The sequence below is a fragment of the Lutra lutra genome, chromosome 14, assembly GCF_902655055.1.
Source record: "Lutra lutra chromosome 14, mLutLut1.2, whole genome shotgun sequence".
NCBI lineage: Eukaryota > Metazoa > Chordata > Mammalia > Carnivora > Mustelidae > Lutra > Lutra lutra.
The window spans coordinates 10,326,594-10,349,566 of NC_062291.1; the positions used below are offsets into that span (position 1 = coordinate 10,326,594).

Sequence of the window (22,973 nt, forward strand, 5' to 3'; positions counted from 1 at the left end):
CTATAATTTGCAATGGGGTGGAGAAATGACAGTTATACATTCTGTTATTAAGCACCCCTCTCCCAGATTTCTAAGATATTCTTATCTCTATTATTGTTTCTATTTCTATTTTTTCTATATTCTAAGATAAGTAGAGGTGAATAATGTAAAAATAAAATATATTCAATGATATATAGTGTAACTCATTAGATTTAAAATTTTGTCATTAGTGGGATGCCTGTCGAGCTCAGTCAGAAGAGCATGCAACTCTTGATCTCAGGGTCATGAGTTCGAGCCCCATGTTGGGTGTAGAAATTACTAAAATAAATAAATAGACTTAAAATTTTGTCATTATTATTTGAATGACTTAAAATTGTGACGAGTCATCCTAATAAAGCAATACTATAAACATTGTAAGATAAAGGTGCTGGAATAAAAATGATAAAAGTTATTTAAATGTAATATTGAGTGGAGAGGGAGAGAAATTTTCTTGAAATCTTCGGTAGCTCTTACGCAAGTATTATATTAATATGCATGATTAGTTTTGAATCTTTATAGCTTCAGATGTCAGTATTTCAGAATCAGTTGTTGAGGGGGTATAGCTCAGGGGCAGAGCATTTGACTGCAGAATCAATTGTTGCTTTTTTTAAAAAAAATTTTTTAGAAGACATTATTAGAGAGTACACTCACAAGCGAGAGGGAGGGGCAGAGGGAAAAGGAGAGAAAGAATCTGAAGCAGACTCTTGTACCAAGCATGGAGTCCCATCTCACAACCCTGAGATCATGATCTGAGCTGAGATCAAGAGTTGGATTTTTTTTTTTTTTTAAAGATTTTTATTTATTTATTTGGCAGAGAGAGAACACAAGTAGGCAGAGAGCAGGCAGAGAGAGAGGAGGAAGCAGGCTCCCTGCTGAGCAGAGAGCCCAATGAGGGGCTTGATCCCAGGACCCCGGGATCATGACCTGAGCCGAAGGCAGAGGCTTAAACCACTGAGCCACCCAGGTGCCCCAAGAGTTGGATTTTTAACCAGCTGAGCCACCCAGGCACCCCTCTTCTTTTTTTTTTTTTTTCTTAATGTTCTCATTTTGTTTCAATTCCTAGATACATTACACAGAATTTAGTAAGAACATTGATTGCAAAATATACATTATTACTCTTGAAATGTTTTTTGGTAAGTCAGTCAGTCTGTCCTCCATCATTATGCAGATTTGCAGGGGAGTGATCATTCTAAAAGTGTGCCTTTTGAGACAGAGGTAGTTAATATACAGGTGAAATGATATAAGGAATGCTATTTTTTATATTTTTCAGGGGATACGGGACCAATGGTAGCTGCGACTTTGAAACTTGGAATTGCTATCTTAAATGGGGGGAACTCCACAGTGCAGCAGGTAATGACTTTAAGCCGTCCCCGTAATGTAGTCTTTGTACAGATGGACCATATTGCCATCCCTTTGTTTTAGTTCCTGTTTCAGTCCTCCTGGAAGAACTATCAGTTGGAAAATTTTTCATTTTCTGTGTGAAAAAAAAAAAAAAAAAGACTTTATGTGGTGGCCATCTTGCCCCAGGGCTCAAACATCTAGGTCGCATGCTGCCATATGGGGCACTAACACTCTTGAGGAATCTGAAGTCCTATCAGATGTGTCATCCTGTGAAATTTGCATTTCATGTGACTAAGCATAAGATGGTTTGCTTTAATAGTGGAGAAAAGTAAATGTTCTTAGCTCAGGAGCCGAGTTTGGCAACATCTCTCTCATATTTTTCTGTATTGCCTTCTGTATGAGAGAGAACAGTTTATGAACATGCAGCTAATAATTGTTGTGTCTTGGTAAGTTTTGGCGAGGCAGGGAAAGGGCTACCCTGAGGGGAGGAAAGGAAGGCTAGTGAAAACCTTGGGATATTTGACTTCAGGTCGCTGTGAGCCCCAGAAACACGACAGTGGACAAAGCCCTGAGTATGTTCCTAGAAGATCTTTGATTCTAAGAAAAACAGAATTTTTGAAGGTTGCCTTTGGGTTGGTGAAAATTTGGACTAGGTTAAGTTAGCAACCGAGAATAGCTAAAAAACTCATCTTTACATTTTTCTTAAATTGCGTGCCTCTTTTTCTGTAAATAAAATTGTGACATTTGCAGACTGGAGGGGTACATATGTCTAATCTAAGCCAGGGTGCCTAACTTTTGCTTTTTAATACCTTTGATGGTTTAGTGAAGCATCTGGACTCCTCTTGGTATCATGTTTTTATTTTATTTTATTTTTTTTAATTTATTTTTTTTAAAGATTTTATTTATTTATTTGACAGAGAGAGATCACAAGTAGGCAGAGAGGCAGGCAGAGAGAGAGAAAGGAGGAAGCAGGCTCCCTGCTGAGCAGAGAGCCCGATGCAGGGCTCGATCCCAGGACCCTGAGATCATGACCTGAGCCGAAGGCAGCGGCTTAACCCACTGAGCCACCCAGGCGCCCCGGTATCATGTTTTTAAATTGCAAAGGGAAATCACACAGGTTTACAAAAGAAACCACACCTAGTCAAATGTTGTTATTCATATATTATAAACAGGTTTTTGATAAAGTAATTTGTGTTCCTTTATGAACTTGTTAAATGAAAGATCTAGTACTTGGTCTAATTATTGAGAAGAAATGATTAGCCTAAGTATTTTTAAGTCACTTCAACAATGACTATGATGTGATATGAAGATCTCTGAAATTTCTACTGGTGACAATATCAGAGTTTGTGTTTGTTGCTTCTATAAGTAGTCAAAAGGAATGCTAAGTTTCTGTTAGAACTAAGCGAAAATAATGATGTCTTTTTCCTCCACCCAATTTACAGATGTCCTTTTTTGATTTCCATAGCAAATGACTACACGACTCAAATTAAAAGAAAGGAAAACTGAAGAAAGCCTACCTACTCTCCATAATATTTAGCACAAAATAATTTCCCTTTATGGTTTACTTCAAAAGTCCTAAATTAGGTAGCCGATAGATTCAGAAATCCTTGGCGCTAAATGGAGCCATGAGAGATCATGTAATACAGGAACTTGTCTATACAGGCTTTTCTTTTTTCTGTAAAGCTTCAGATACATATCCTACCAACTCCCTTTAACTCTGAGCCATATTCCTTGTTTTAAACTTCCCGTGATTAATAAGTGCTTCATGTTTTATTAGACCAGGAACTTACCACACTCCCCTCAAAATGGCCAGGTGTCTGTGTGTATCGTGGTGTGTACATATTTGTGTGTATGTGTATATACATGTGACATGTGTATTTTTTTGTATGTGTATATATGTGTTGACATGTGTTGCATGTGTTTGTATATGTACATTATGTGTGTGTGTGTGTACTATTTGTGTGTGCATACATATACAACTTCTACATATTTAGTACCTTATATTACCTTTCACTCAAATTTCTAGAAACCAAATTACTACCAAAATGCTGACCGTTTTAGCTCAGCCCTACTTTAGACAGCACTGATAACAGGAATTATTCACCTCCATTCAAGATTTGGAGAAAAGCAGTATCTTTCTTTTCTTCAAACCTTTGGTGTGCCTTCTGTCATTTTATCATCTTGGATGTGCTTCTCGTTTGAAACTTCCGACACATGTCATCCACATTCAAGGCAGCTGTTTCACTGTGATATGTAATAACAAGCTAAGAAGGTAGAGTTATGCCCTGCTTTTGCATTTTTTTACTTTTGTGTTTAATCAAATTTTTAACCACAGAATCTGGACATCATTCTGACAACAGAGAAGAAAAATGTAATTGTCAAACGATTACTACCATTCCTTGAGTTTAGAGACCATGATGATGGAAACTAAATTTCTGTCTATGACATTAGCATACAGTTGCCAACATTACCCGGGTTTAAGGACCTCACTTTTGTGTGGAAATCTAGGACTCGCATCTGCGTGGCCCTTCTTCCTAGTAAGCTTGAACTAAAAATCTGAATCTTCACATACTTAAAGAGTGACTAGAAGAGAGTTATGAGTGTTATTTTTCCCTGGACAGTCATGGTGCTTATGATGTTTACGCTCCTTGTTCCAAGCCAACCCTTTTATTGACGTTGAAATCTACAGCCATCGTGCCTTGACACGCTCATCTCTATTTCTTGTTAAAGTTGTGGTCATATTTGTACCCACTGAGTGTTTTACATCTTTATTCCAGCATAGAGAGCATGTTTTTGTTGTTTCTTATTTAACATAGAATAAGATTTGTGTTCAGTGGCCCTGTGGTTTATATATTTACTGTAGAAAATGCTTGACTACCTCAAGGAGAAAAAGGATGTGGGCTTCTTTCAGAGTCTGGCTGGCCTGATGCAGTCATGTAGGTAAGCACACACCTCCCTTGTTTTGGTTCTACTCAGTGGATTGTATCTTTCAAAGTTTTTGTTTTACTTTGCTGACACTAATGATACAGAGAATATTTTTTAATGATTAAGTACACACTAAAGTGGGACAATAGAGGTTGTCTTATTTTCTGTCTTATTGTTAGCTGTTAGTAATGTCTTAATTATTAACTTACTCAGTGTTAATGATGTCTTATAATAGTCTTCTCTGTGATTAAATAGGGACCTTAGGGAATTAATGTGTATTCTGCATACTTGAAAATGAGCAGTGTATGAATTTTAAAAGAGGAAAAGGAAGAGTCTGATGAGTTTTATTTGGGAGCTTGTAGACCATTTCTCATTTTCCCTAAATAAATGATCCTTAACCGACTGATTTATGATAATCATTTTCTATTTTTTACAGTATTTAAAATCATTCAGACAGCATTTGACCAAGGAATCTGACAGATACTTAATGTAATAAGCTATTCTAGCTGGAAAAACATGATTATTATATTTCAGTGTGCCTTTTAACTTTGTAATGTACACCCGAAGTTCAAACCCATTAATGCCTTATGTTTGCCTTTCACACGGATCATTTCAGTGCAGACCCTGGGGAGGAACTGGGCTGCCACTAGGAAAGAATGTTTGGTAGACATTGAATTGGGGCATGTCTTCACCATATGTTAATATTTGGTTTGCGTTTCATGATACGTGATTTGTAGATACTTGCTCTCCTTAAGATAGAAGGTTTTCTATTAGTCCTCTCAGTGTCTTTCTCCCTGTTATTGTAGTGTCCTCGACCTAAATGCATTTGAGAGACAAAACAAAGCTGAAGGACTTGGAATGGTGACCGAAGAAGGATCAGGTATTGATCACTTAAATTAAGTTTCACCTGCCCCCGCTTTCCTGAAATGAGTCAGTTACCAATTACCTTTTGAGTACAGAGAGATACAAGGTTATTTTTAAATGGCCCAAATGCTTCTGTGGTTCATTTAAAAGTTCATAATTACACACTCAGGTCACACCCAAAACTCAACCTTCCCTGTTGGCCATTAATACCTTTTTGTTCCCGACCTACTGTAAGTTGCCGTTCCCCTAGTTGGGTAGTAGATCAAGGTCCGTTATTAGAGAATTATCTGTAAAATTATAAAGCAGATGGATGAACCACATCAGAGAATATTTGACTTCTTATGGCTAATCTGGCAAATTGCAAATCTCAGATTCTCTGTCTCCTTAAAATAGGGATGGTTTGAGAGACCCTTCCATTAACCATTATTCTGACTGTCTCCTCCCTTTTAGCACAGATATCTCATACATCCATATGTCTTTGCAAGTCCAAATTTGATGAAAAAAATTAAGTCATTTTTAATGTTTAAATAATCGATCACTTAATTTACATGTGCACCAATAGAATTGCTCACATAATCTTAGAGTTTTTCTCTAATAGATGTGTGTATAAACTAGAAAATTTAACACATTCAAAGCAGAAATAACTATTGCTGCACTTGCATTTCAGTATTTATTAAGAAAAAAAATCTTCAGTATTTTTTTTGTCTTGATTTGCTTTTATTCTTTTGTGTTTGACTTTTTAAAGTTGATTTAGTTTCAGTAAGGCCTTGTGTGTTTATCTGTTTTCATTTGCTTGGTCTTGTTTGGAGTGGTCATCTTATCCATGTATTAGTTTTGGAACATTTGGATCTTCGATAAAACTAATCTTGTTTCAAAAAATAAATTTTCTCCCATCTGCCACTTGCAGTCTGCTTACCTTCCTGAAATATTTTCAAATTAACTAATCTCTCTAATTATTTCTGTATATTTTTATTCTTATAATAGGTAAAACAATTAGCTGCATGTTTCTTACTATTCTTTAAAATTTTTCATTTATGTATATTGTAATGCTGCTACTACTAATGCCGCTTTGTTTTCTGCTTGACATATGAATGTATGGATTCAGTCATCAACTATCAGTCCTACAGCTACCTAATTGTGTTAGTTAACTTTAAGAAAAATTGCCAGCAGCCCTCTAAACTCACTTAAATTTTCCAAAATGAATATCCAGCCAAATCTCTTCATTATTAAGGGTTGTGTCAACAGTTATATAACACCCAGCCTGAGGGCACCATCTTGAGAACTCAGAGTTCTTACAAATCTCAGAGCCCATTACCTGCCTGCCTCTAGGGTCTCCAGGAAGCTCTGGGCATATTCCTTTAGCTGTAAAGTGCCTGAAAATGAATGAATTCTCTCTCCAAAGTCTGACTTCCCTGTCTTGGAATTAGAAATCAATTTCATTTTTCCCTACAGTTATTACTTAATATTCCAGAGGCAGTCCCATTAATCACGCTTCATCATTGTTCATATCGCTCCCACGCGGAAACAGTGGCCCCCGGCAGGCTTAGTTTACTGGGTCTCCTGTCCTTTGTCAGCCAGATTCGGATTGGAATAACATTCCTGAGTCCTAAATCAGAAATCACTTGGTGAGAATGACCATTCTGATGTGAGAATTAGTCACATCTCTCAATATGAAATTGATTTGATTGGTTTATTCTTTTTCAACACACAAATAATTGCCCAAACTGATTAACACTTTTTCTATTTTACTTCCTTACAAACAGCAAGACAAAACCAACATTTCAACTTCTTTTTTTTTCCCCATTTCCTTTTCTTTCAACTGTAAATGTACTTTCCTCCCTTCCTCAGTCATCACACATGAGCGTGGTAATTATTACAAATGATCTGCCTTTTCTTTATTTGCTCCTTCATCTGTCTTTAGCTTTGTGTATAGTCTTGACAGTGACAGTTTTTTTGTGCATTTTTTCCTTTTATAGATTGTTTAATGAATAGATTATTTCATTTCCATCATTATGCATCCTTTTATTTTAAAACTCATATACCAAGCTTTCCTTATTTTTTTCTTTCCATGAGGATGTGCAGTTATTAACATATTAGACATGGAGGGACAAGAAGCATTTCAGTTACATTTTTTGGATTTGTTTTGTTCCATGTCTTTCCTTTTGAAGAAAATTCTGGTGGACCCAGTGTTTGCGATCGTTGTGTAAATGAATGAATCATAGATGTGTAGTCTCCCTGTGGCGTTTCTGTCTTGGACATACTGTGGCTTTATGGCTGCACCAGTGGGTGCACGGGAAAATCAGCGGTTATCGGGGCGGTGGGGGGCTGTGACTGGCCGAGTCTCCTCTTGGCCAGGGGGCTCTGCCAGTTGCTTTCCAAATATTGAGAGATCTGCAGTTTTTACTCTATTCCCTTGAAAACATCACACGTTAAAGACCCTCTTAACATAAAAACTGTTTTTCATCCTTGAGACTGAATTCTAAGAGCAGTAGAAACAGTTGCAAACTAATGTAGTAACACAGATAGTAGTTTCTAAAAGACGTCATATCCTATGGTAATAAACAAGGGATGAGATTTTTGAAAAGTACCTAGTACATCAGCAAGGCTTTAGAGATCAAATTGTGCTCTCTGAATACTCGGTCTTGCCTTTATCAAGAGGCCGATTGAGAAAACAATGGTAATTCAGTCGTTCTACGAATAATATACTACTTCCCAAATTGAGAACACTTAGAGCAACTCTGCCTTTTGGCACATTTTTTAAAAATTTCTGTGACATGTCCATTCTTTTGTTTAAGGTCTACAGAAGTTAAGAAAAGTTTATACCCTCATAGAGGAAGGAAAATCGATCATTCCTCCCAGAATCCAAAGAGAAGGTTGAAAAAATCTCAATCTGTTTGAGGCTCAAACACTATAAACTCAGCACGGAGAAAAATAATCTGTCACTCTAACTTTTCTCCATCCTAACCAACTGTGTCTATTAGGCCAGATCTCTTCCTGATGATGAGAAAATAACCATAAATTGCATAGCCTTGGAAAATATTTAATTTATATGTACCTTTTTGATACCTACAACCACCAGTGAGATACTGTCCCCGTTTTATAGATAAGGACGCTGAATGGTGGAAAGGGTACAAGGCTTGTCCAGTATCACACAGTGAAATGGCAGGGTAAAGACTGAAATGCAGACCTTCAGCCTCCCACTGTTACCAATTTCATGAGACAGTCCCTTCCTCCATCTTTTGTCTCCCGGGGGCTTATTTTGGACTTACCATATTGGTTAGGTGTTATTTTTTGCTTTTTTACTTATTGCTCATTCCTCCCTTCAAAGACACTAATCTACTGCCAATTTTTGCACTTAATGTTGAAGTTGTAAAGTCACTTTGGAACTTTTTATGGTTAAACGTGATTCTCCTAATTTTGTATTGAGATACCCTTGGGGAATACGTGCCTTTCTAAGGTTTGTACGTGAGGATTTCAGTCTAATGATTTAACACTCCTTTTTCCACGGCTGTTACCATCATGTATGTTTGCGAGTTATTAATATCCCTTCTTCCTAAATTTCTCCCATTTCTACAAAGCCTGGACCTCCCACTTGTTTAAAAAAACAAAACAAAAACAAAACTGAAAACCAGTTTTCCATGGCAGGTGTGTTTAGTAGACTTGTGATGTGCTCAGTGTTGTCCTCTCTGTATACTTTTTAGCCCTGTGTGTTTTCCTTTAACATATAAGGAAGTTCAAAACCAAAAACCTATATGAATATTTAATATTTCATTCCATCCTTGGATTTTTTTTTCTCAGAACCATTGAACCTCATTACAAAGTCATTATGAGCTTGAAAGTGCAATTTTTCTTCTTTCAAACTTCTTGGAATGTAGTAGGAGAGATCTTACTTTATTTTTTGATCTTTTTGCAGTGGTCCTAGACTTCATCAGCAAGATGAAATCTTGAAGCGGATTTCATTCCGCAGAAATTGTTTGATTTTTAAAAATTGTGTACAAAGCATTAACTACCAATTAACCTTTCTAAATTTCCATCTGTATCTGATAATGTGCTGAATCGAGGTTCTTACTAGGCATGTTTATAGTGACCTCATCAAGTCTGTATGAAGTTGCAGCAAAAGAATTAATTAATTCATTCATTAATTATTAATCAAAACAATAATCAACACAATCTCTCAATATTGGCTATCCTAATTTTTTGTTAGCAGTTACTTAGTACTTTAATTATTTATTGGTTGTCTCCCACCCCAGATTTGCAGAGTCTGACACTAGTTCAGCTTACCCTTTGAGTTCTGACTACACTGCTCTACCCATCCTCTAGGTCAAGTTTCTTTTCAAGAAAAGCCTGTGATGTTAGTTCGTGGCACTAAAGAGATTTTCCTAACATCCCTGCCCAGTTTTTAAACAGTAAAGCTCTGACCGAAATTTGAGTGGCTGTTATGTGCTAGATGCTATCCTAGGCATCTGAGTTCTTTATGGGCTCAGCGTTGTGTAGACAGACTTGAAAACAAATAATTTTGAGACCTATGATCTGTGTGTATGAGTGGACTGAGTTGAAGTACTTAGCTACCAGGTGCACGCAGTAAGGATCTCGGTAGAGGTAACAGATGGCCTGAAGTAGGTGTTTACCTGGTAAATAAGGAAGGCAAAGGAAGACATTTCAGTGGAAGTTAGCCGCACACGCAGGGCTTAAGGTACAAGGTATAACAAGGAACGTCACTGACCTAATATGGCTGGAGAGAAATAAACAGACTAGAAGAGAAAGATAGTTCGTGGGACACCGTGAAAGCCTTTTGTGCCATGCAGAGGAATTCTGTGCTTTCTTTCTGAGGCCACGGACAGTCGTTATCTAAGTAACACGTCCGTAGTATTCCATGCTGTGTGATGGCCCACGTGGCATTAAGTTCCTAGCATCCACTGTTCCGACCAGTGACATTCAAGTGCATAAATGACTTGTTCCTCAGCTAGCATGCTAAGTAGACCCTGAGTCTTGCAAAGTTAGGGAGCAGCATGATTTCCTTCATGGAAGTTGGGAGCTCTGAGATTATTATGTTTAATGATAGATTGAGGGAATTTTTAAGAATCTGTTTTTCATAATTACTGTTATAGGAACCCATCTGTTTCGTGGGAGAGTGTTGCAATGAGATTGCCTACCAGTGCTGTGGGCAGCGCTGTGTACGATGAATTCCGCAGGCTGAAGGCAGGGAGATCCGTCAGGGTGTCCGTGGATGGAATGGGTGAAGAACAGTAAGGATTCCAGTTAGAGGAATGGGAGCTGGAAGGCAGTAAGAGGTTATAAGAGAAATAATCTGCAAATCCCATTTGAAAGCAAAAGAATGTCTTCCTCTGTAGCTGACAGGTCCTTTAATTCTGTTATCCATGGGACATACCTAATTTATCTCATGTAGTGGTGGTTTTTGCTGTCTTGGGATCTGAAAGAGGAGTACATTTTACGCACTGTTGTCGAGTGCACGGCATATGTGGATTACTTACCACATCCACAACCCACTGGAAGTCTGTGTTTTAGAAACCTAGGTTTTTTGAACCTATGACTTTATGTCATTGAAATGTCACTTTTATTCCTATTGTGTGTTGCATATCTCAACACAATTGTACTTGCTCAAACCAATTTTATTCTCCCAACAACCCTATAAAATAGTTAGCTCTGGAGATTGTTAATTGCCATATCTGAATGATGAAACAAAGGCTCAGAAAGGTGAACTGACTTTCCCAAGGCCATATAGCTTGAAGATGGTTTTCCTTGGGTTCTAAAATTGATAAAAACAAGTAGGAGTTCACAATTTTAACTAACGTAGGATCCATGTAGTCAGTGATTGTTAGCTAAAGATCTTATCGATTACTGATGTGAGCTTTAGGAAGTGTAGAAACTAGAGCATACTGGACTCAGACCATATGATATTGAAATGACCTGTTCATTGCCTGTCTTTTCCATTAGACTATGAACTTCAGGTTCAGGCTTGTGTCTGTCACTCCTTATGTGCCCAGAACCTCACAAGGTGCCTAGTGTGTAGATGACACTTAATGAATGTTTTTTGAAATTTACTGGACTCAAACCCTTAACTAGCCAGTAGCTATATGACCTTTGTCAAGTTACTTAACTGCTCATTCGTTTAATGAACCACAAGATGGGATTCGTGTAACCCGTTTCATAGAATTATTGCAAACCTGAGATGAAATGATGAGAGACTATATCTAGCACAATGCCTAGCACACTGTAGTCACTAACTAAACGTTACTTGTGAATCCATTTAAAAAACTGTATCCTTTGTCAGTTGAGTGGTAGTATAATTTAAGCAGCCAGTTAAACCATTTAAGCAGTGACAGTAAAATCACCCACATGGAATCAAATACCTGACTTTTCACTATTTAAAAATATTTTTATCTTAATCTTTCACTTTTGCCATTGTACAAAATAGATATTTGAGTCCTCTGAAGATCAGTGATCAAAACTATTTCTTCCATGGTTTTGGCAGGGTGGGGGGCAGTGGGGAAGCACTCTTGAGTTCCAGTTAACAAGCTTTTGTAGGGAGTTCTTTGATGCAGCCAATCTTCTATTTCATGCCATTCACCGTTTTAGCTTTCTATTATTGGAGATGTTGCCATGAAAAGACCTTATAACAAAGAGGATCTTAGTCTTCTGGTCTATTAATCCTAATTCAGTTGTTTTTATATAGGTAGTCTTTTCACTCATCACATTCATTTTTTTTTAACAATTATTGATAACTTTTAGCAATTAATAACAATTAAACCCAGCCTCTCTAGGTCACAGCATTGAGCTGTGTCCATGGATGTTTTAGGTAACCAATAAAACAAATACTTAAACAACTCCTTATGTACTTTTTTTTTTCTAAAGATTTTATTTATTTATTTGACAGACAGAGATCACAAGTAGGCAGAGAGGCAGGCAGAGAGAGAGAGGAAGGGAAGCAGGCTCCCCGCTGAGCAGAGAGCCCGATGCGGGGCTTGATCCCAGGACCCTGGGATCATGACCCGAGCCGAAGGCAGTGGCTTTAACCCACTGAGCCACCCAGGCGCCCCCTTATGTACTTTTCTATTAATTAGATAAACCAATTAGTGAGTGGAACAGTGACCTTTAAAAATAATGGATTTTTGAGGGCTGTTGGGTGGCTCAGTTGGTTGAGCATCCAACGCTTGGTTTCATCTCAGGTCGTGATCTCATGGGTTGTAATATCAAGCCCCACATTGGACTTTGCACTCCATGGGGAGACTGCTTGAAGATTCTCTCCCTGTGGCCCTCCCCTCAGTTGCTGTCCCTCTCAAATAAAAAAATAAATCTTAAAAAAAAAATGAAAGTGATTAGATATTTAAAATAGGAACTAATTTTACTGGTAGCTTGAATAAAGAAAGTCTAGTAATATTATTTCCAAGTGAGAATTTATGTTTTTGAGACTATTTGGCCCACTAAAATTGGCTTTTCAGAAATATTGAACACGTTTAATAATTATGTTCAAATCACCATATTCATCACCTAGGCATGTTGTTCCCATCTTTATTTAGTGTTCTTGCCACTGCTACTAATAATTGTAACCTTTCCACAGTTTCTAAAGATGCTTCCACAAATTATAAAGAGCCAATGAGGTAGTGCACATGTTCTCATTTCACAGATGAGAACAGTAGGGAACATAAAACCATCTCATCAGCAGCAACAGTATTGAAATTACTCTCCCTTTATTATGGTATTAGAAATCATAAGCCCCTTATAATTAAAAATGAAACCAAAGGAATGCCCTTTACTGTATTTGCATTTGACCGTCATGTACCAATTACAAAATATTTTAAGAACGTCAGAGCACTTTCAACTACATTTTACTCCATTTCGTTATGTTACTAATCTCGGTTTCCATCTTACAATGGAATTTCTTTTGCATACATCACAAAGTAGACGGTTGGTCCTGTACCTTCTGCAGACATAAAGCCATCATCCATCTCTGTTACTGTACCACTTACATGCAGCATGGGGAATGGCAGCATTTTAATCAGATAGTAATGTGTCCATTAGGCAAGAGCACCCCAGTTTATACCTCATATCCCCTGATGGTAAATAAAGGCTTAGCCGCCCCCTCCCACTCTCCTCTTCCCATTGTTCTGCTGTGTTCAGCGTGTTCTTATGTAAGTGAAATTACTTGTATGTGTTTTGGTATGTCATGAAACTACTGTGCATGCAGACAATGAATACAGCCTTATGTCATAAATCAGTGTGCATGGTGCAGAGCATTTCTAGGAACACAGGTAGACTATATATATATTTTTTCGTTGTTAACTTTTCTGAGGACTTTCTATCAAGGGTTACTTATTCCACATTGAGTATATGAACATTGGAAGTACCTGGTCTATTGATGCAGTTTTCTAGAACAAAAACCATTTTAGATGGGCTCGCAAGGAGAGAGTCAATAAGTCTGTGTAAATAGCTCATCATATTTTGGTTTAAATATTATGTTAAAGACTCTTCTGATTCAAATAGTTCACAGAAAGATACTGAGTATCATCCGGGAAGAGTTCCGTTTATTAGCCTAGACTGTTCTCCCTTCCTTTGCTATGCCGCCATGAATGTAGACACTGAGGAATGGGCTTATCAGCCATGGACTGAGAATCACAGCAATGCTCACTTAAACTTGAACTTGCCACACGACTATCTGTATGCATGGTGATTTTAGTTTGGTCACCAAATATCATATCTTGCAGGGAAACCAGGACAGTGATTTTATGTACTTTTTTTAATGTTTATATTAGTTTTCAAAATGGTTTTGCTTCCTAACCCTCCCATTATATGAAGCCTCTCACTTTGAAAGTCACAGACTACAGACTGGTAAGTCCATCAGCTCTCTGTCCTTATAATCATTCATAATTTTAGTTAAAGTAAACACATGGTCATTGCATAGTTTTCTTTCTTGGCCCAAAGTATTTCCGGTCTGAAAAGTTATTATCATTTTTTTTCGAAGACATAAGTACATCCATCCACTTGCCAAACAACATTTTTGTGTCATTTTGATTTCTGAACAACACATTTAGATGCCAGAACGTACACTCATAATGTTGAAAATTTTTCCACTGACACTCTATGCTTTTGAAATCAACTTTCATTTGTGTGGTGCCGTTTTTCCGTTTGTTTCTTTTTTTGTGTTTGCTTTCAGAGTGACTTGTGATCAAGATAGATTTTGATTGAAATGTAGGTAAAATATCTGAACCCTTTTCTGAGGTGTCATGCTTGCCCCATAGATAGAGTTGGTTTTTTTTGTTTTGTTTTGTTTTGTTCTGTTTTGTTTTCTGAAAGGCGAAAGATTTATACGATCTGAAGAGAAACCAGATTACTTTTGTTTTGTTTTTAAATGATGCTTCTGTAGCTCTGAGCTAGCCTTCTTTTCACCTTTCCTGCTTAGTTTCACTCACAGAGCATGAGCCACCAAAGTCTTTCTTTTGGTTTGATATTTAAAATAGGTCTGTTCGCCACTTCTCTCTCCTCTGCAAGTAATGCTCCAACCAATGACGTCTCTGTATCAGATTTTTGAAGCTTTTACTTTTTTTAAACCCATAAGCAAGCTAATGAGACCATTAGTTGAAATGAATTAAGAAACGTTTTCTAGTCATTTAAAATTCTATTGTTATTTACAATTTCTGTTAATTATTCTTTAAATAAAAGAAACTCTTGGTCCTGTTTTCCATATGCATTGAATGCCTTTGCATTGAATCACTTGGTCTTACTCTGGGAACAAAGGAGACTTAACTTTGGTGTTTTTAAGAGATGTAGAGATTATTCCTAGAAGCACCTTATCCCCCCAAAAAAGAAAAGAAGAAACGTTTAAACCTTCAGGTTGTTTCTAAAATGTTGCCAAACCCATGCTGCTACTTTTAACAGAGAGAAACCTGAGTTTTAAGATTCAAATGTTCTTTTCTGACAAAGAAAAAGTACATCTATCTGCCAAGCGCATGAGCGAATGAGCTTCAGATAGAACATTGGCTATGATTTGTGACTGTTTTTGGTTCAGAACAATGCTAGATCAACCTGCAAGTTTTATGGAGGTGGGGAGAAGGGGAGGGACAGGCCAGGGTAGTTAATCATGTCTGATTTCTCTGGATTTTCTGCAGGAGAAAAGGTTCTCCAGGACGACGAGTTCACTTGCGACCTCTTTCGCTTCCTACAACTGCTTTGTGAGGGACACAACTCAGGTGTGTGAGACCCCAGGGTATGGGATAGTACCAAGGAATCAGAATTTTGAAACCAGTCATCAGTCAGCCCTGAGCCTTCTTCAGTGTGTTCAGTACATGCACGGTGATGTATTGCATTCCTACTTTCAAAGTCCTTTGCTAGCCACTTCACTTAATTTCCATCAGTTGTTCTTCTGTTGAAGAAGACGGTGGAAAAAAGAGATACATGAAATAGATAGCTACAGAGAAATACAGGGCTTTATTTCTTTTATACATCTTCTCTTTAACTGGGGAATCTACTTCATTGTATTTGTATTTTCCTTTGTGGTTGATATAACTTGCTTTCTCGCAAGTTGATATAACGAGCTCTCTCCCAGACTCTGTAGGAAGCAGGAACTGTATCTTAATTTTATCTTTGTTTCCCAGCACTGAGAGCAGTACTGAGGGACAAAGGATAACTGAATACATAATTTAATTACTCCATCCCAAAGGATGGAACTCCTTCCTGCGATTCACATGCCCAGAGCTCTAGACTTAGGGATCAGGAAACAGAGTTAGCCACCTTGTAGACCAAAAATTGAATATGGATAGTCTGTGAAGCACCTCGATGTGTTGGGATGCCCACGTAAAACACTCTTCTCGAATAAAGCAAGCACCGTTCTTAGCCATGATGATTTTGCTGGAGACATCATTTGGTTTTGGAGTTCTTCAAATAACTCATTTTAAACTGTTGGGGAAGCTTAAGTAACATCTTTTGATCTTATGTAGATTTTCAAAATTATCTGAGAACTCAGACTGGCAATAATACGACTGTGAACATAATCATCTCGACTGTAGACTACCTCCTGAGAGTCCAGGTGCGTTGCCTTCTGTTGGGAAGAAATGGAAGGGCAGGGTAGTTGAAATGACGGGGCAGAGCTCCTAAACTGTCGTGTTGTAATGTGTTCTGATGGATGACTAGACAGAAATTTTGGAGATATGTTGTCCTTGATCACAGCCTTTCACCAAGTCCTAGAGTGAAACTGCTCCTTTTGTTTTTGCCTCTGATCCTGGCTCCTCTTTGCCTTATTATTTCCTTTCTATAAGTGGGAATCTTTTCCCCCCATAGTTTTCAGCTTGATGGCATTTTAAATTCATTTTCGTTTTGCAAAGTACTTACATGCTCTGCTCCTTCTGCTACAGTTCATAGATAAATGGGGGAAGAGTATTTGAAACATTTTCAAAAGTGAGAAGGAAAGGCTTTCAAATATCTATAATACACTTAAATTTAACAGGTAGTTATTTTCAGCTGTCCTGATAATGTGAAATAATTTTAAAATTCAGCTTAACACTCCACCACTTAAAAATCTCCCTGATATTGTAATAATCTTTCACACATTAACAGACTGAATCTGAAGGCATAGGCTCCTAAGTAATGGGAGCCCTGTACAAATTTTATTTCCCTCGTCTTATTTATAACTGGCCAGATAGAGTCGTGTAAAACCTGCACAAACTTTCAGTTTCTTCCTGAATCTTTTGAGTGTGTAAAAGCACTATATATATATATAAAGCTTCCATTTTGGAAGCAAATTACAAAAAAAAATATATTGCTAAAAACCTATTTGTGATGTTTAAAATCATATCTCAAAACCCAAATCTAGTCTGTGTGCTAGACGACAGTGTGTTACTCCTTTAGCCAACTAAAATTCCTTCCAATATAAGTTATCATTGAAAACATCCTGTTTAGAAAGGTTGATCTTGTTTATGGTTGTGTCAGTGTTTGTTTGTTTTTAATTTATTTTTTAAAATTTTTATTTTTTTTAAGATTTTCTTTATTTATTTGACAGACAGAGATCACAAGTAGGCAGAGACAGGCAGAGAGAGAGAGAGAGAGAGAGGGAGGCGGGCTCCCGGCTGAGCAGAGAGCCCCACGCAGGGCTGGATCCCAAGACCCTGAGATCATGACCTGAGCTGAAGGCAGAGGCTTTAATCCACTGACTGAGATACCCAGGCGCCCTGGTTGTGTCAGTGTTTTTAATAGTCTAATCAGTTTCTTGAGGGGCATTTACAGGAACAAGGAACATTTGGGAGTTCTCATGAGGAAACATTATGGGCTTTGTTGGAGAAAAAGCCCTGATGTCTGTAACCCAAAAAACATCCATGACTTGTCTAATTTTTGTGCTTACATAGTCAACATTTAGCTTTGCTCAGTAGATGAATATATGTTGATGTTATGAATCCTTATGTCTGTGAGATTCAAGATCATCAGAGACCGTCATTTTTAAAGCTAAGTTTTCTGCTTCTTCTCTCCAGCTGCTATTTCTGTCTAGGGAGGACAGGTCAGTGGTAGCTTGAGGTTGTATCTTAATCCTATCACCCCTCTTTTCCAGGAATCCATTAGCGATTTCTACTGGTATTACTCTGGGAAAGACGTTATTGACGAACAAGGACAACGGAATTTCTCCAAAGCAATTCAAGTAGCAAAGCAAGTCTTTAACACTCTCACAGAGTATATTCAGGTAAACATTTAAATATTTCTGCCTTTAATGAATAAAAATAAAAAAGAGCCAACTGGTTACCTTTGAATTCCTTTGGAATTCTTTGGAAAATGCAAGATGCCTACTTTCCTGCCATGGCCCACGTATCCTGTGAACATTTCATATAGATTCTTAGCCAATGACAAATATCAGGTTGAGATGTGATTTTATATGGACTGAATTTGCTTTACTGTTTGGCAGATGGAGATATTATTGATTCCTTTGAGGCATGAACAAGAATGTTGACTCTCTTATATCTCTGGAGTCTGGAATGTGTATTAAGCACTCAGTAAATATTAAAGAAAGGATGGAGAAAAAAAGAAGAAGGGAAAGTGAAAGGACAGAACACTAAATTACTCTTTATTGTGTCCCAGTAAAAGTAAGGAGTTTCATAGAAACTTTATATAAAAGAGAATAGTGAAACTTCATGTTAGAACACATACGTGTGAGGGTACACATACACTCACATACATATAAAATCATATAGTAATGTATATTTCAGTTATAATTGCAATAACCATGAGGAAAATATCTTTTTTTTTTAAACATCAATTTGTTTTATATTTTCCTTAGGCTAAACTGCTAGACTTAACCTGTAGATTTTTTTTTTTAAGATTTTTTTTATTTATTTATTTGACAGAGATCACAAGCAGGCAGAGAGGCAGGCAGAGAGAGAGGAGGAAGCAGGCTCCCTGCTGAGCAGAGAGCCCGATGCGGGGCTCGATCCCAGGACCCTGAGATCATGACCTGAGCCGAAGGCAGCGGCTTAACCCACTGAGCCACCCAGGCGCCCCAACCTGTAGATTTTTTAAAGATTTTATAAAATTCTGTTTTTTTCAACATCTGAAGCTTTGGTATTTACTAGGGGACTGTCAACCATCTTTGTTTCCTGTCTCCGTGGTCAGTATCTCTCTGAATCAGTCAGTCAGGTGCCATGTGCCAGGGTGAAAATAGGAGGGATATGTTTAGTTTGTTTCATTAGACTTAAACGAATCATGTGGCAGGAAGAGGACGTAAAGAGGAAGTAAAAATAGCAGATAGGTCCCCCAGGGCCTAGCATAGGTGCAGGTGTTTACAGGATGAACATGCATGGCCAGGGGAGGGTGATGCAGGGGAGGGTCTGCAGAAGTGGGGGGTGAGAGGGAATGACCCCTCCCCTCCTCCGGCCCCTTCTCTCCTCTCTAGTCATACCTGGGAAGGATCTCACTTTCTGTGTTCTCTCCCTGGGTAGGAAAGAGGATCCTTATCACAACATTTCACAATGAAAAAGCCACACTCGATCACTCTGAGAATTTTTCTTCAAGTCAAATAAAAGTGAAAATTTAAATCTGTTTCGGTCCAGTCACATTCCTCTTTCCTTGTCTTGACTGGCTTCCATTGCTGCCTTCGTCTTCTTACATGTGTCTTGCAAGGTATAGCCATAGCATTCCGTGTGGATTCTCTTGTTTAAGTAATAGAATTATCTGATGACATTAGGAAGCCAGTGAATTCTATAGAAAGATGATAAAATGGTTTCTGTATCACATATGGAACTTAAATGCCTTTCTCAGTGCACAGTGAGCATTTCCTGGTTCTTAAAATAGGTGAGATTCCTAAATTTATATAAAACTAGGAGAATCCATTAACCTCTCACTATGTGCAAAACAATTTTTTTATTGAGATATACTTGACAAAATATTATATCAGTTTTAGATATAAACATAATGATTTGATATCTGTATATACAGCAAAATGATCACCAAACTAAGTCTAGTTAACATCTGTCACTATGCATAGCTATAGTTTCTTATGAGTAGGAAATTTAGGATTTACTCTCATAGCAACTTTCAATTATGTAATACAGTGTTATTAACTGTTGTCACCATGTTGTACATTACATTCCCTAGACTTATTTATTTTATAACTGAAAGTTTGTACCTCCTGACCCCTTTGCCCATTTCATGCCCCTCACCCCCAGCTCTGACAACTGGCACTCTATTCTCTATGTTTATGAGCTTTTTCATTTGTTTGTTTAGAGTCTACATTTAAGTGAGATCATACAGTAATTGTCTTTCTTTGTCTGACTTATTTCGCTGAGCATCATACCCTCAAGGTCCATCCATGTTACAAGTGTCAAGTTTCTTTTTTTATGGCTGAGTAATACTCCTGTGGGGTATGTGTGTGTATCACATTTTCTTCATCCATTCATTCATTAGTAGACACTTAGGTTATTATAATATCTTAGCTACTATAAGTAAAGCTGCAATGAACGTAGGATCACGTATATTTTTTTGACTTAATGTTTTCATTTTCTTCAGATACCTGTAAATGGAATGGCTGGATCATTTGGTAGTTTCATTTTATTTTTTTTGAAGAACCTCCATACTGTTTTCTGCAGTGACTATAACAATTTACATTCCCAATAACCGTGCACAAGGAGTCCCTTTTCTCCACATGATTGCCAATACTCGTTATTTTATATATACATGTGTATGTATATGAAATATATGTATATATTTATATATGTATATATAAAAGGATGTATATTTATAATAGCCATCCTAAAAGGTGTGAGGTGATATCCCATTATGATTTTGATTTGCATTTCTCTGATGATGAGTGATGTTGAACATCTTTTCATGTGCCTGTTGGCATTCTGGATGTCTTTTTTAGAAAAATGTTTATTCAGGTCCTCTGCTCACTTTTTAATCAGGTTATTTTTTGCTGTTTAGTTGTATGAGTTTTTATATATTTTGGATATTAACTCTTTATCAGATACATGATTTACCTGTATTTTGTCTCATTCAGTAGGTTGCCTTTTCATTTTGTTGATGGTTTCCTTTGCTGTGCAGCAGGCTTTTAGTTTGATACAGCCCCACTTGTTTGTTTCTGCTTTTGTGGCCTTTACTTTTGGTGTCAAATAAAAAATTATTGCTAAGACTTACGTCAAGGAACTTACCACTGTTTTTTCTTTAAAAAGCTTTATGGCTTTCAGATCTTACATTCAAGTCTTTAATACACTGGTTTGGTTTTTTTTTAAGATTTTATTTATTTATTTGACAGAGAGATCACAAGTAGGCAGAGAGGCAGGCAGAGAGAGAGGAGGAAGCAGGCTCCCCGCTGAGCAGAGAGCCCGACGCGGGGCTCGATCCCAGGACCCTGAGATCATGACCTGAGCTGAAGGAAGAGGTTTAACCCACTGAGCCACCCAGGCGCCCCTCAAGTCTTTAATACATTTTGAGTTAATTTTTGTGGATGGTGTAACGTAGGGGTCCAGTTTCATTCTTGCGTATGTGGTTTATGTTGTTTTCCCATTACAATTTATGGAAGAGACCACCCTTTCCCGTTGCATATTCTTGGTTTTTCGGTCCTAAGTTGATTGACTACGGATGTATGTATTTCCTGATTCTCTTCTGTTCTGTTGATCTGGAGGTCTCTTCCTATGCCAGTTCAATCCTGCTTTCATTACTGTACCTTCGTAGTATAGTTTGAAATCAGGGAACATGGTACCTCCGGATTTCACAGGATTGCTTTGGCTATTCAAGATCTTTTGTGGTTCCATGCAAATTTTAGGATTATTTGTTCTATTTCGTGAAAGATGCCATTGGAGTTTTGAGAGGCATTGCATCGAATCAATAGATTGCTTTGGGTCGTTTGGCCATTTCAACAATATATATTCTTTCAGTGCAGAGGTGTGGGATATCTTTGCATTTGTTTATATCTTCTTCAGTTTCAACAGGGCCTTATAGTTATCACTGTACAAGACTTTTACCTCCTTGATTAAATCTGTCCCTGGTATTTTAATCTTTTGATGCAATTGTATGTGGGATTGCTGCCCTAATTTCTCTTTCAGATAGGTTATTATTAGTTGATAGCAATACAATAGATTTCTGTATATTGATTTTGTATCCTACAGCTTTATTGAATTATTAGTTCTTACCATTTGTCGGTGGAGTGTATTTTAGGATTTTCTATATACAGTATCCTGTCCTCATGCAAATAAGAATACTTTTACTTCTTTCTTTCCAATTTGTATGTCTTTTATTTCCCTTGCCTTATGGCTCTGGTTAAGACTTCCAGTACTACATTGAATAAAAATGTGGGCCCACTTGTTTGTCTTTGCTTTTGCAAAATTCACTTTTGGAAGGAGTGGGCATCCTTGACTTATTTCTGATCTTAGAGGAGAAGTTTCTGCTGAAAAAAATTTGCCATTAGTTTTATGGGGATTTCCTTGGATGTAACAAGTTGTTTTTTCTCTTGATGCTCTTAAGAGTCTCTTCTTGGCTTTAACTTTTGTATTGTAACTGTAGTGTGCTTTGGTCTCTTTTGGTTCTTCTTAATGGGTTACTTTCCTCAGGCTAAGGAAGTTTTCATCCATCCTCTCTGGAGGTAAGTTTTCTGTCACTTTCTTTTCTCCTTCTGGGGCCTTTGTGATGTGAATGTTAGTTGGCTTGGTATTATCCCTTAAGTCCCTTAAGCTATCTTCACTTTTTTTCATTTTTTGCTGCTGTGACTGGGTGAGTTCCACTGCTCTGTCTTTAAATTCATGGATCCTCTCTTCAGCTCCATCTTGTCTGCTACTAAACCTCCTCGCCTGTTTTTTTCAGTTCAGTTGTATTTTTCAGCTCTTTGGAATTTTCTTATATTTCCTTTCTTTATTGAATTTCTCACTTTTCTTATCCATTTTTACCCTGAGTTGGGGCAGCATTTTTATGATTTCTTTTGTACTCCATATTGTTTGGTTAGTATTTTTTCGCTGAGGTTTCATCTTGTTCTTTCATTTAGAACATATTCCTCTGTTTCTTCATTCTTCTTGACTTTCTGTATGGGTTTCTGTGCATTAAATGAAACAGCTACCCCTCTCAGTCTGGAAGGCGTGGCCTCCTGTAGATGAACTTTACTGGTCAGGCCTGCCCTAGCTCTTGGCTGTGTCTCAAACCCTCATGATTGCCCAGGCAGTGTATTTTATTTTTAACGACTGACAGTAGCTGAAGGAGGCGGGGCCAGTCAGTGACCCAAAAGGGAAGAAGAGCTTAGCACCTAGATTCAGGCTGACTGGGAAAGCTAGATCTTCAGGCAGCAGCTTTTTCAAAAATGCAAATGTATATACAGTCATGTGGGATGGCAAGCATTAACCCTGTTGGCC

At 37.6% G+C, this 22,973-nt stretch overlaps 1 protein-coding gene across 8 annotated transcripts in view; it reads left to right on the plus strand.

The window, feature by feature from the left end:
• RYR2 (ryanodine receptor 2) overlaps nucleotides 1-22,973 on the plus strand; it is a 738,447-nt gene that overhangs the window by 660,128 nt on the left and 55,346 nt on the right. For all 8 annotated transcript variants that reach the window (XM_047702071.1, XM_047702073.1, XM_047702075.1 and 5 more), the window contains 6 exons: nucleotides 1,289-1,368; nucleotides 4,223-4,299; nucleotides 5,091-5,164; nucleotides 15,273-15,353; nucleotides 16,101-16,189; nucleotides 17,702-17,830. In XM_047702071.1, the coding sequence (XP_047558027.1) occupies nucleotides 1,289-1,368; nucleotides 4,223-4,299; nucleotides 5,091-5,164; nucleotides 15,273-15,353; nucleotides 16,101-16,189; nucleotides 17,702-17,830 (530 nt within the window). The remainder of the gene's footprint in view (nucleotides 1-1,288; nucleotides 1,369-4,222; nucleotides 4,300-5,090; nucleotides 5,165-15,272; nucleotides 15,354-16,100; nucleotides 16,190-17,701; nucleotides 17,831-22,973) is intronic.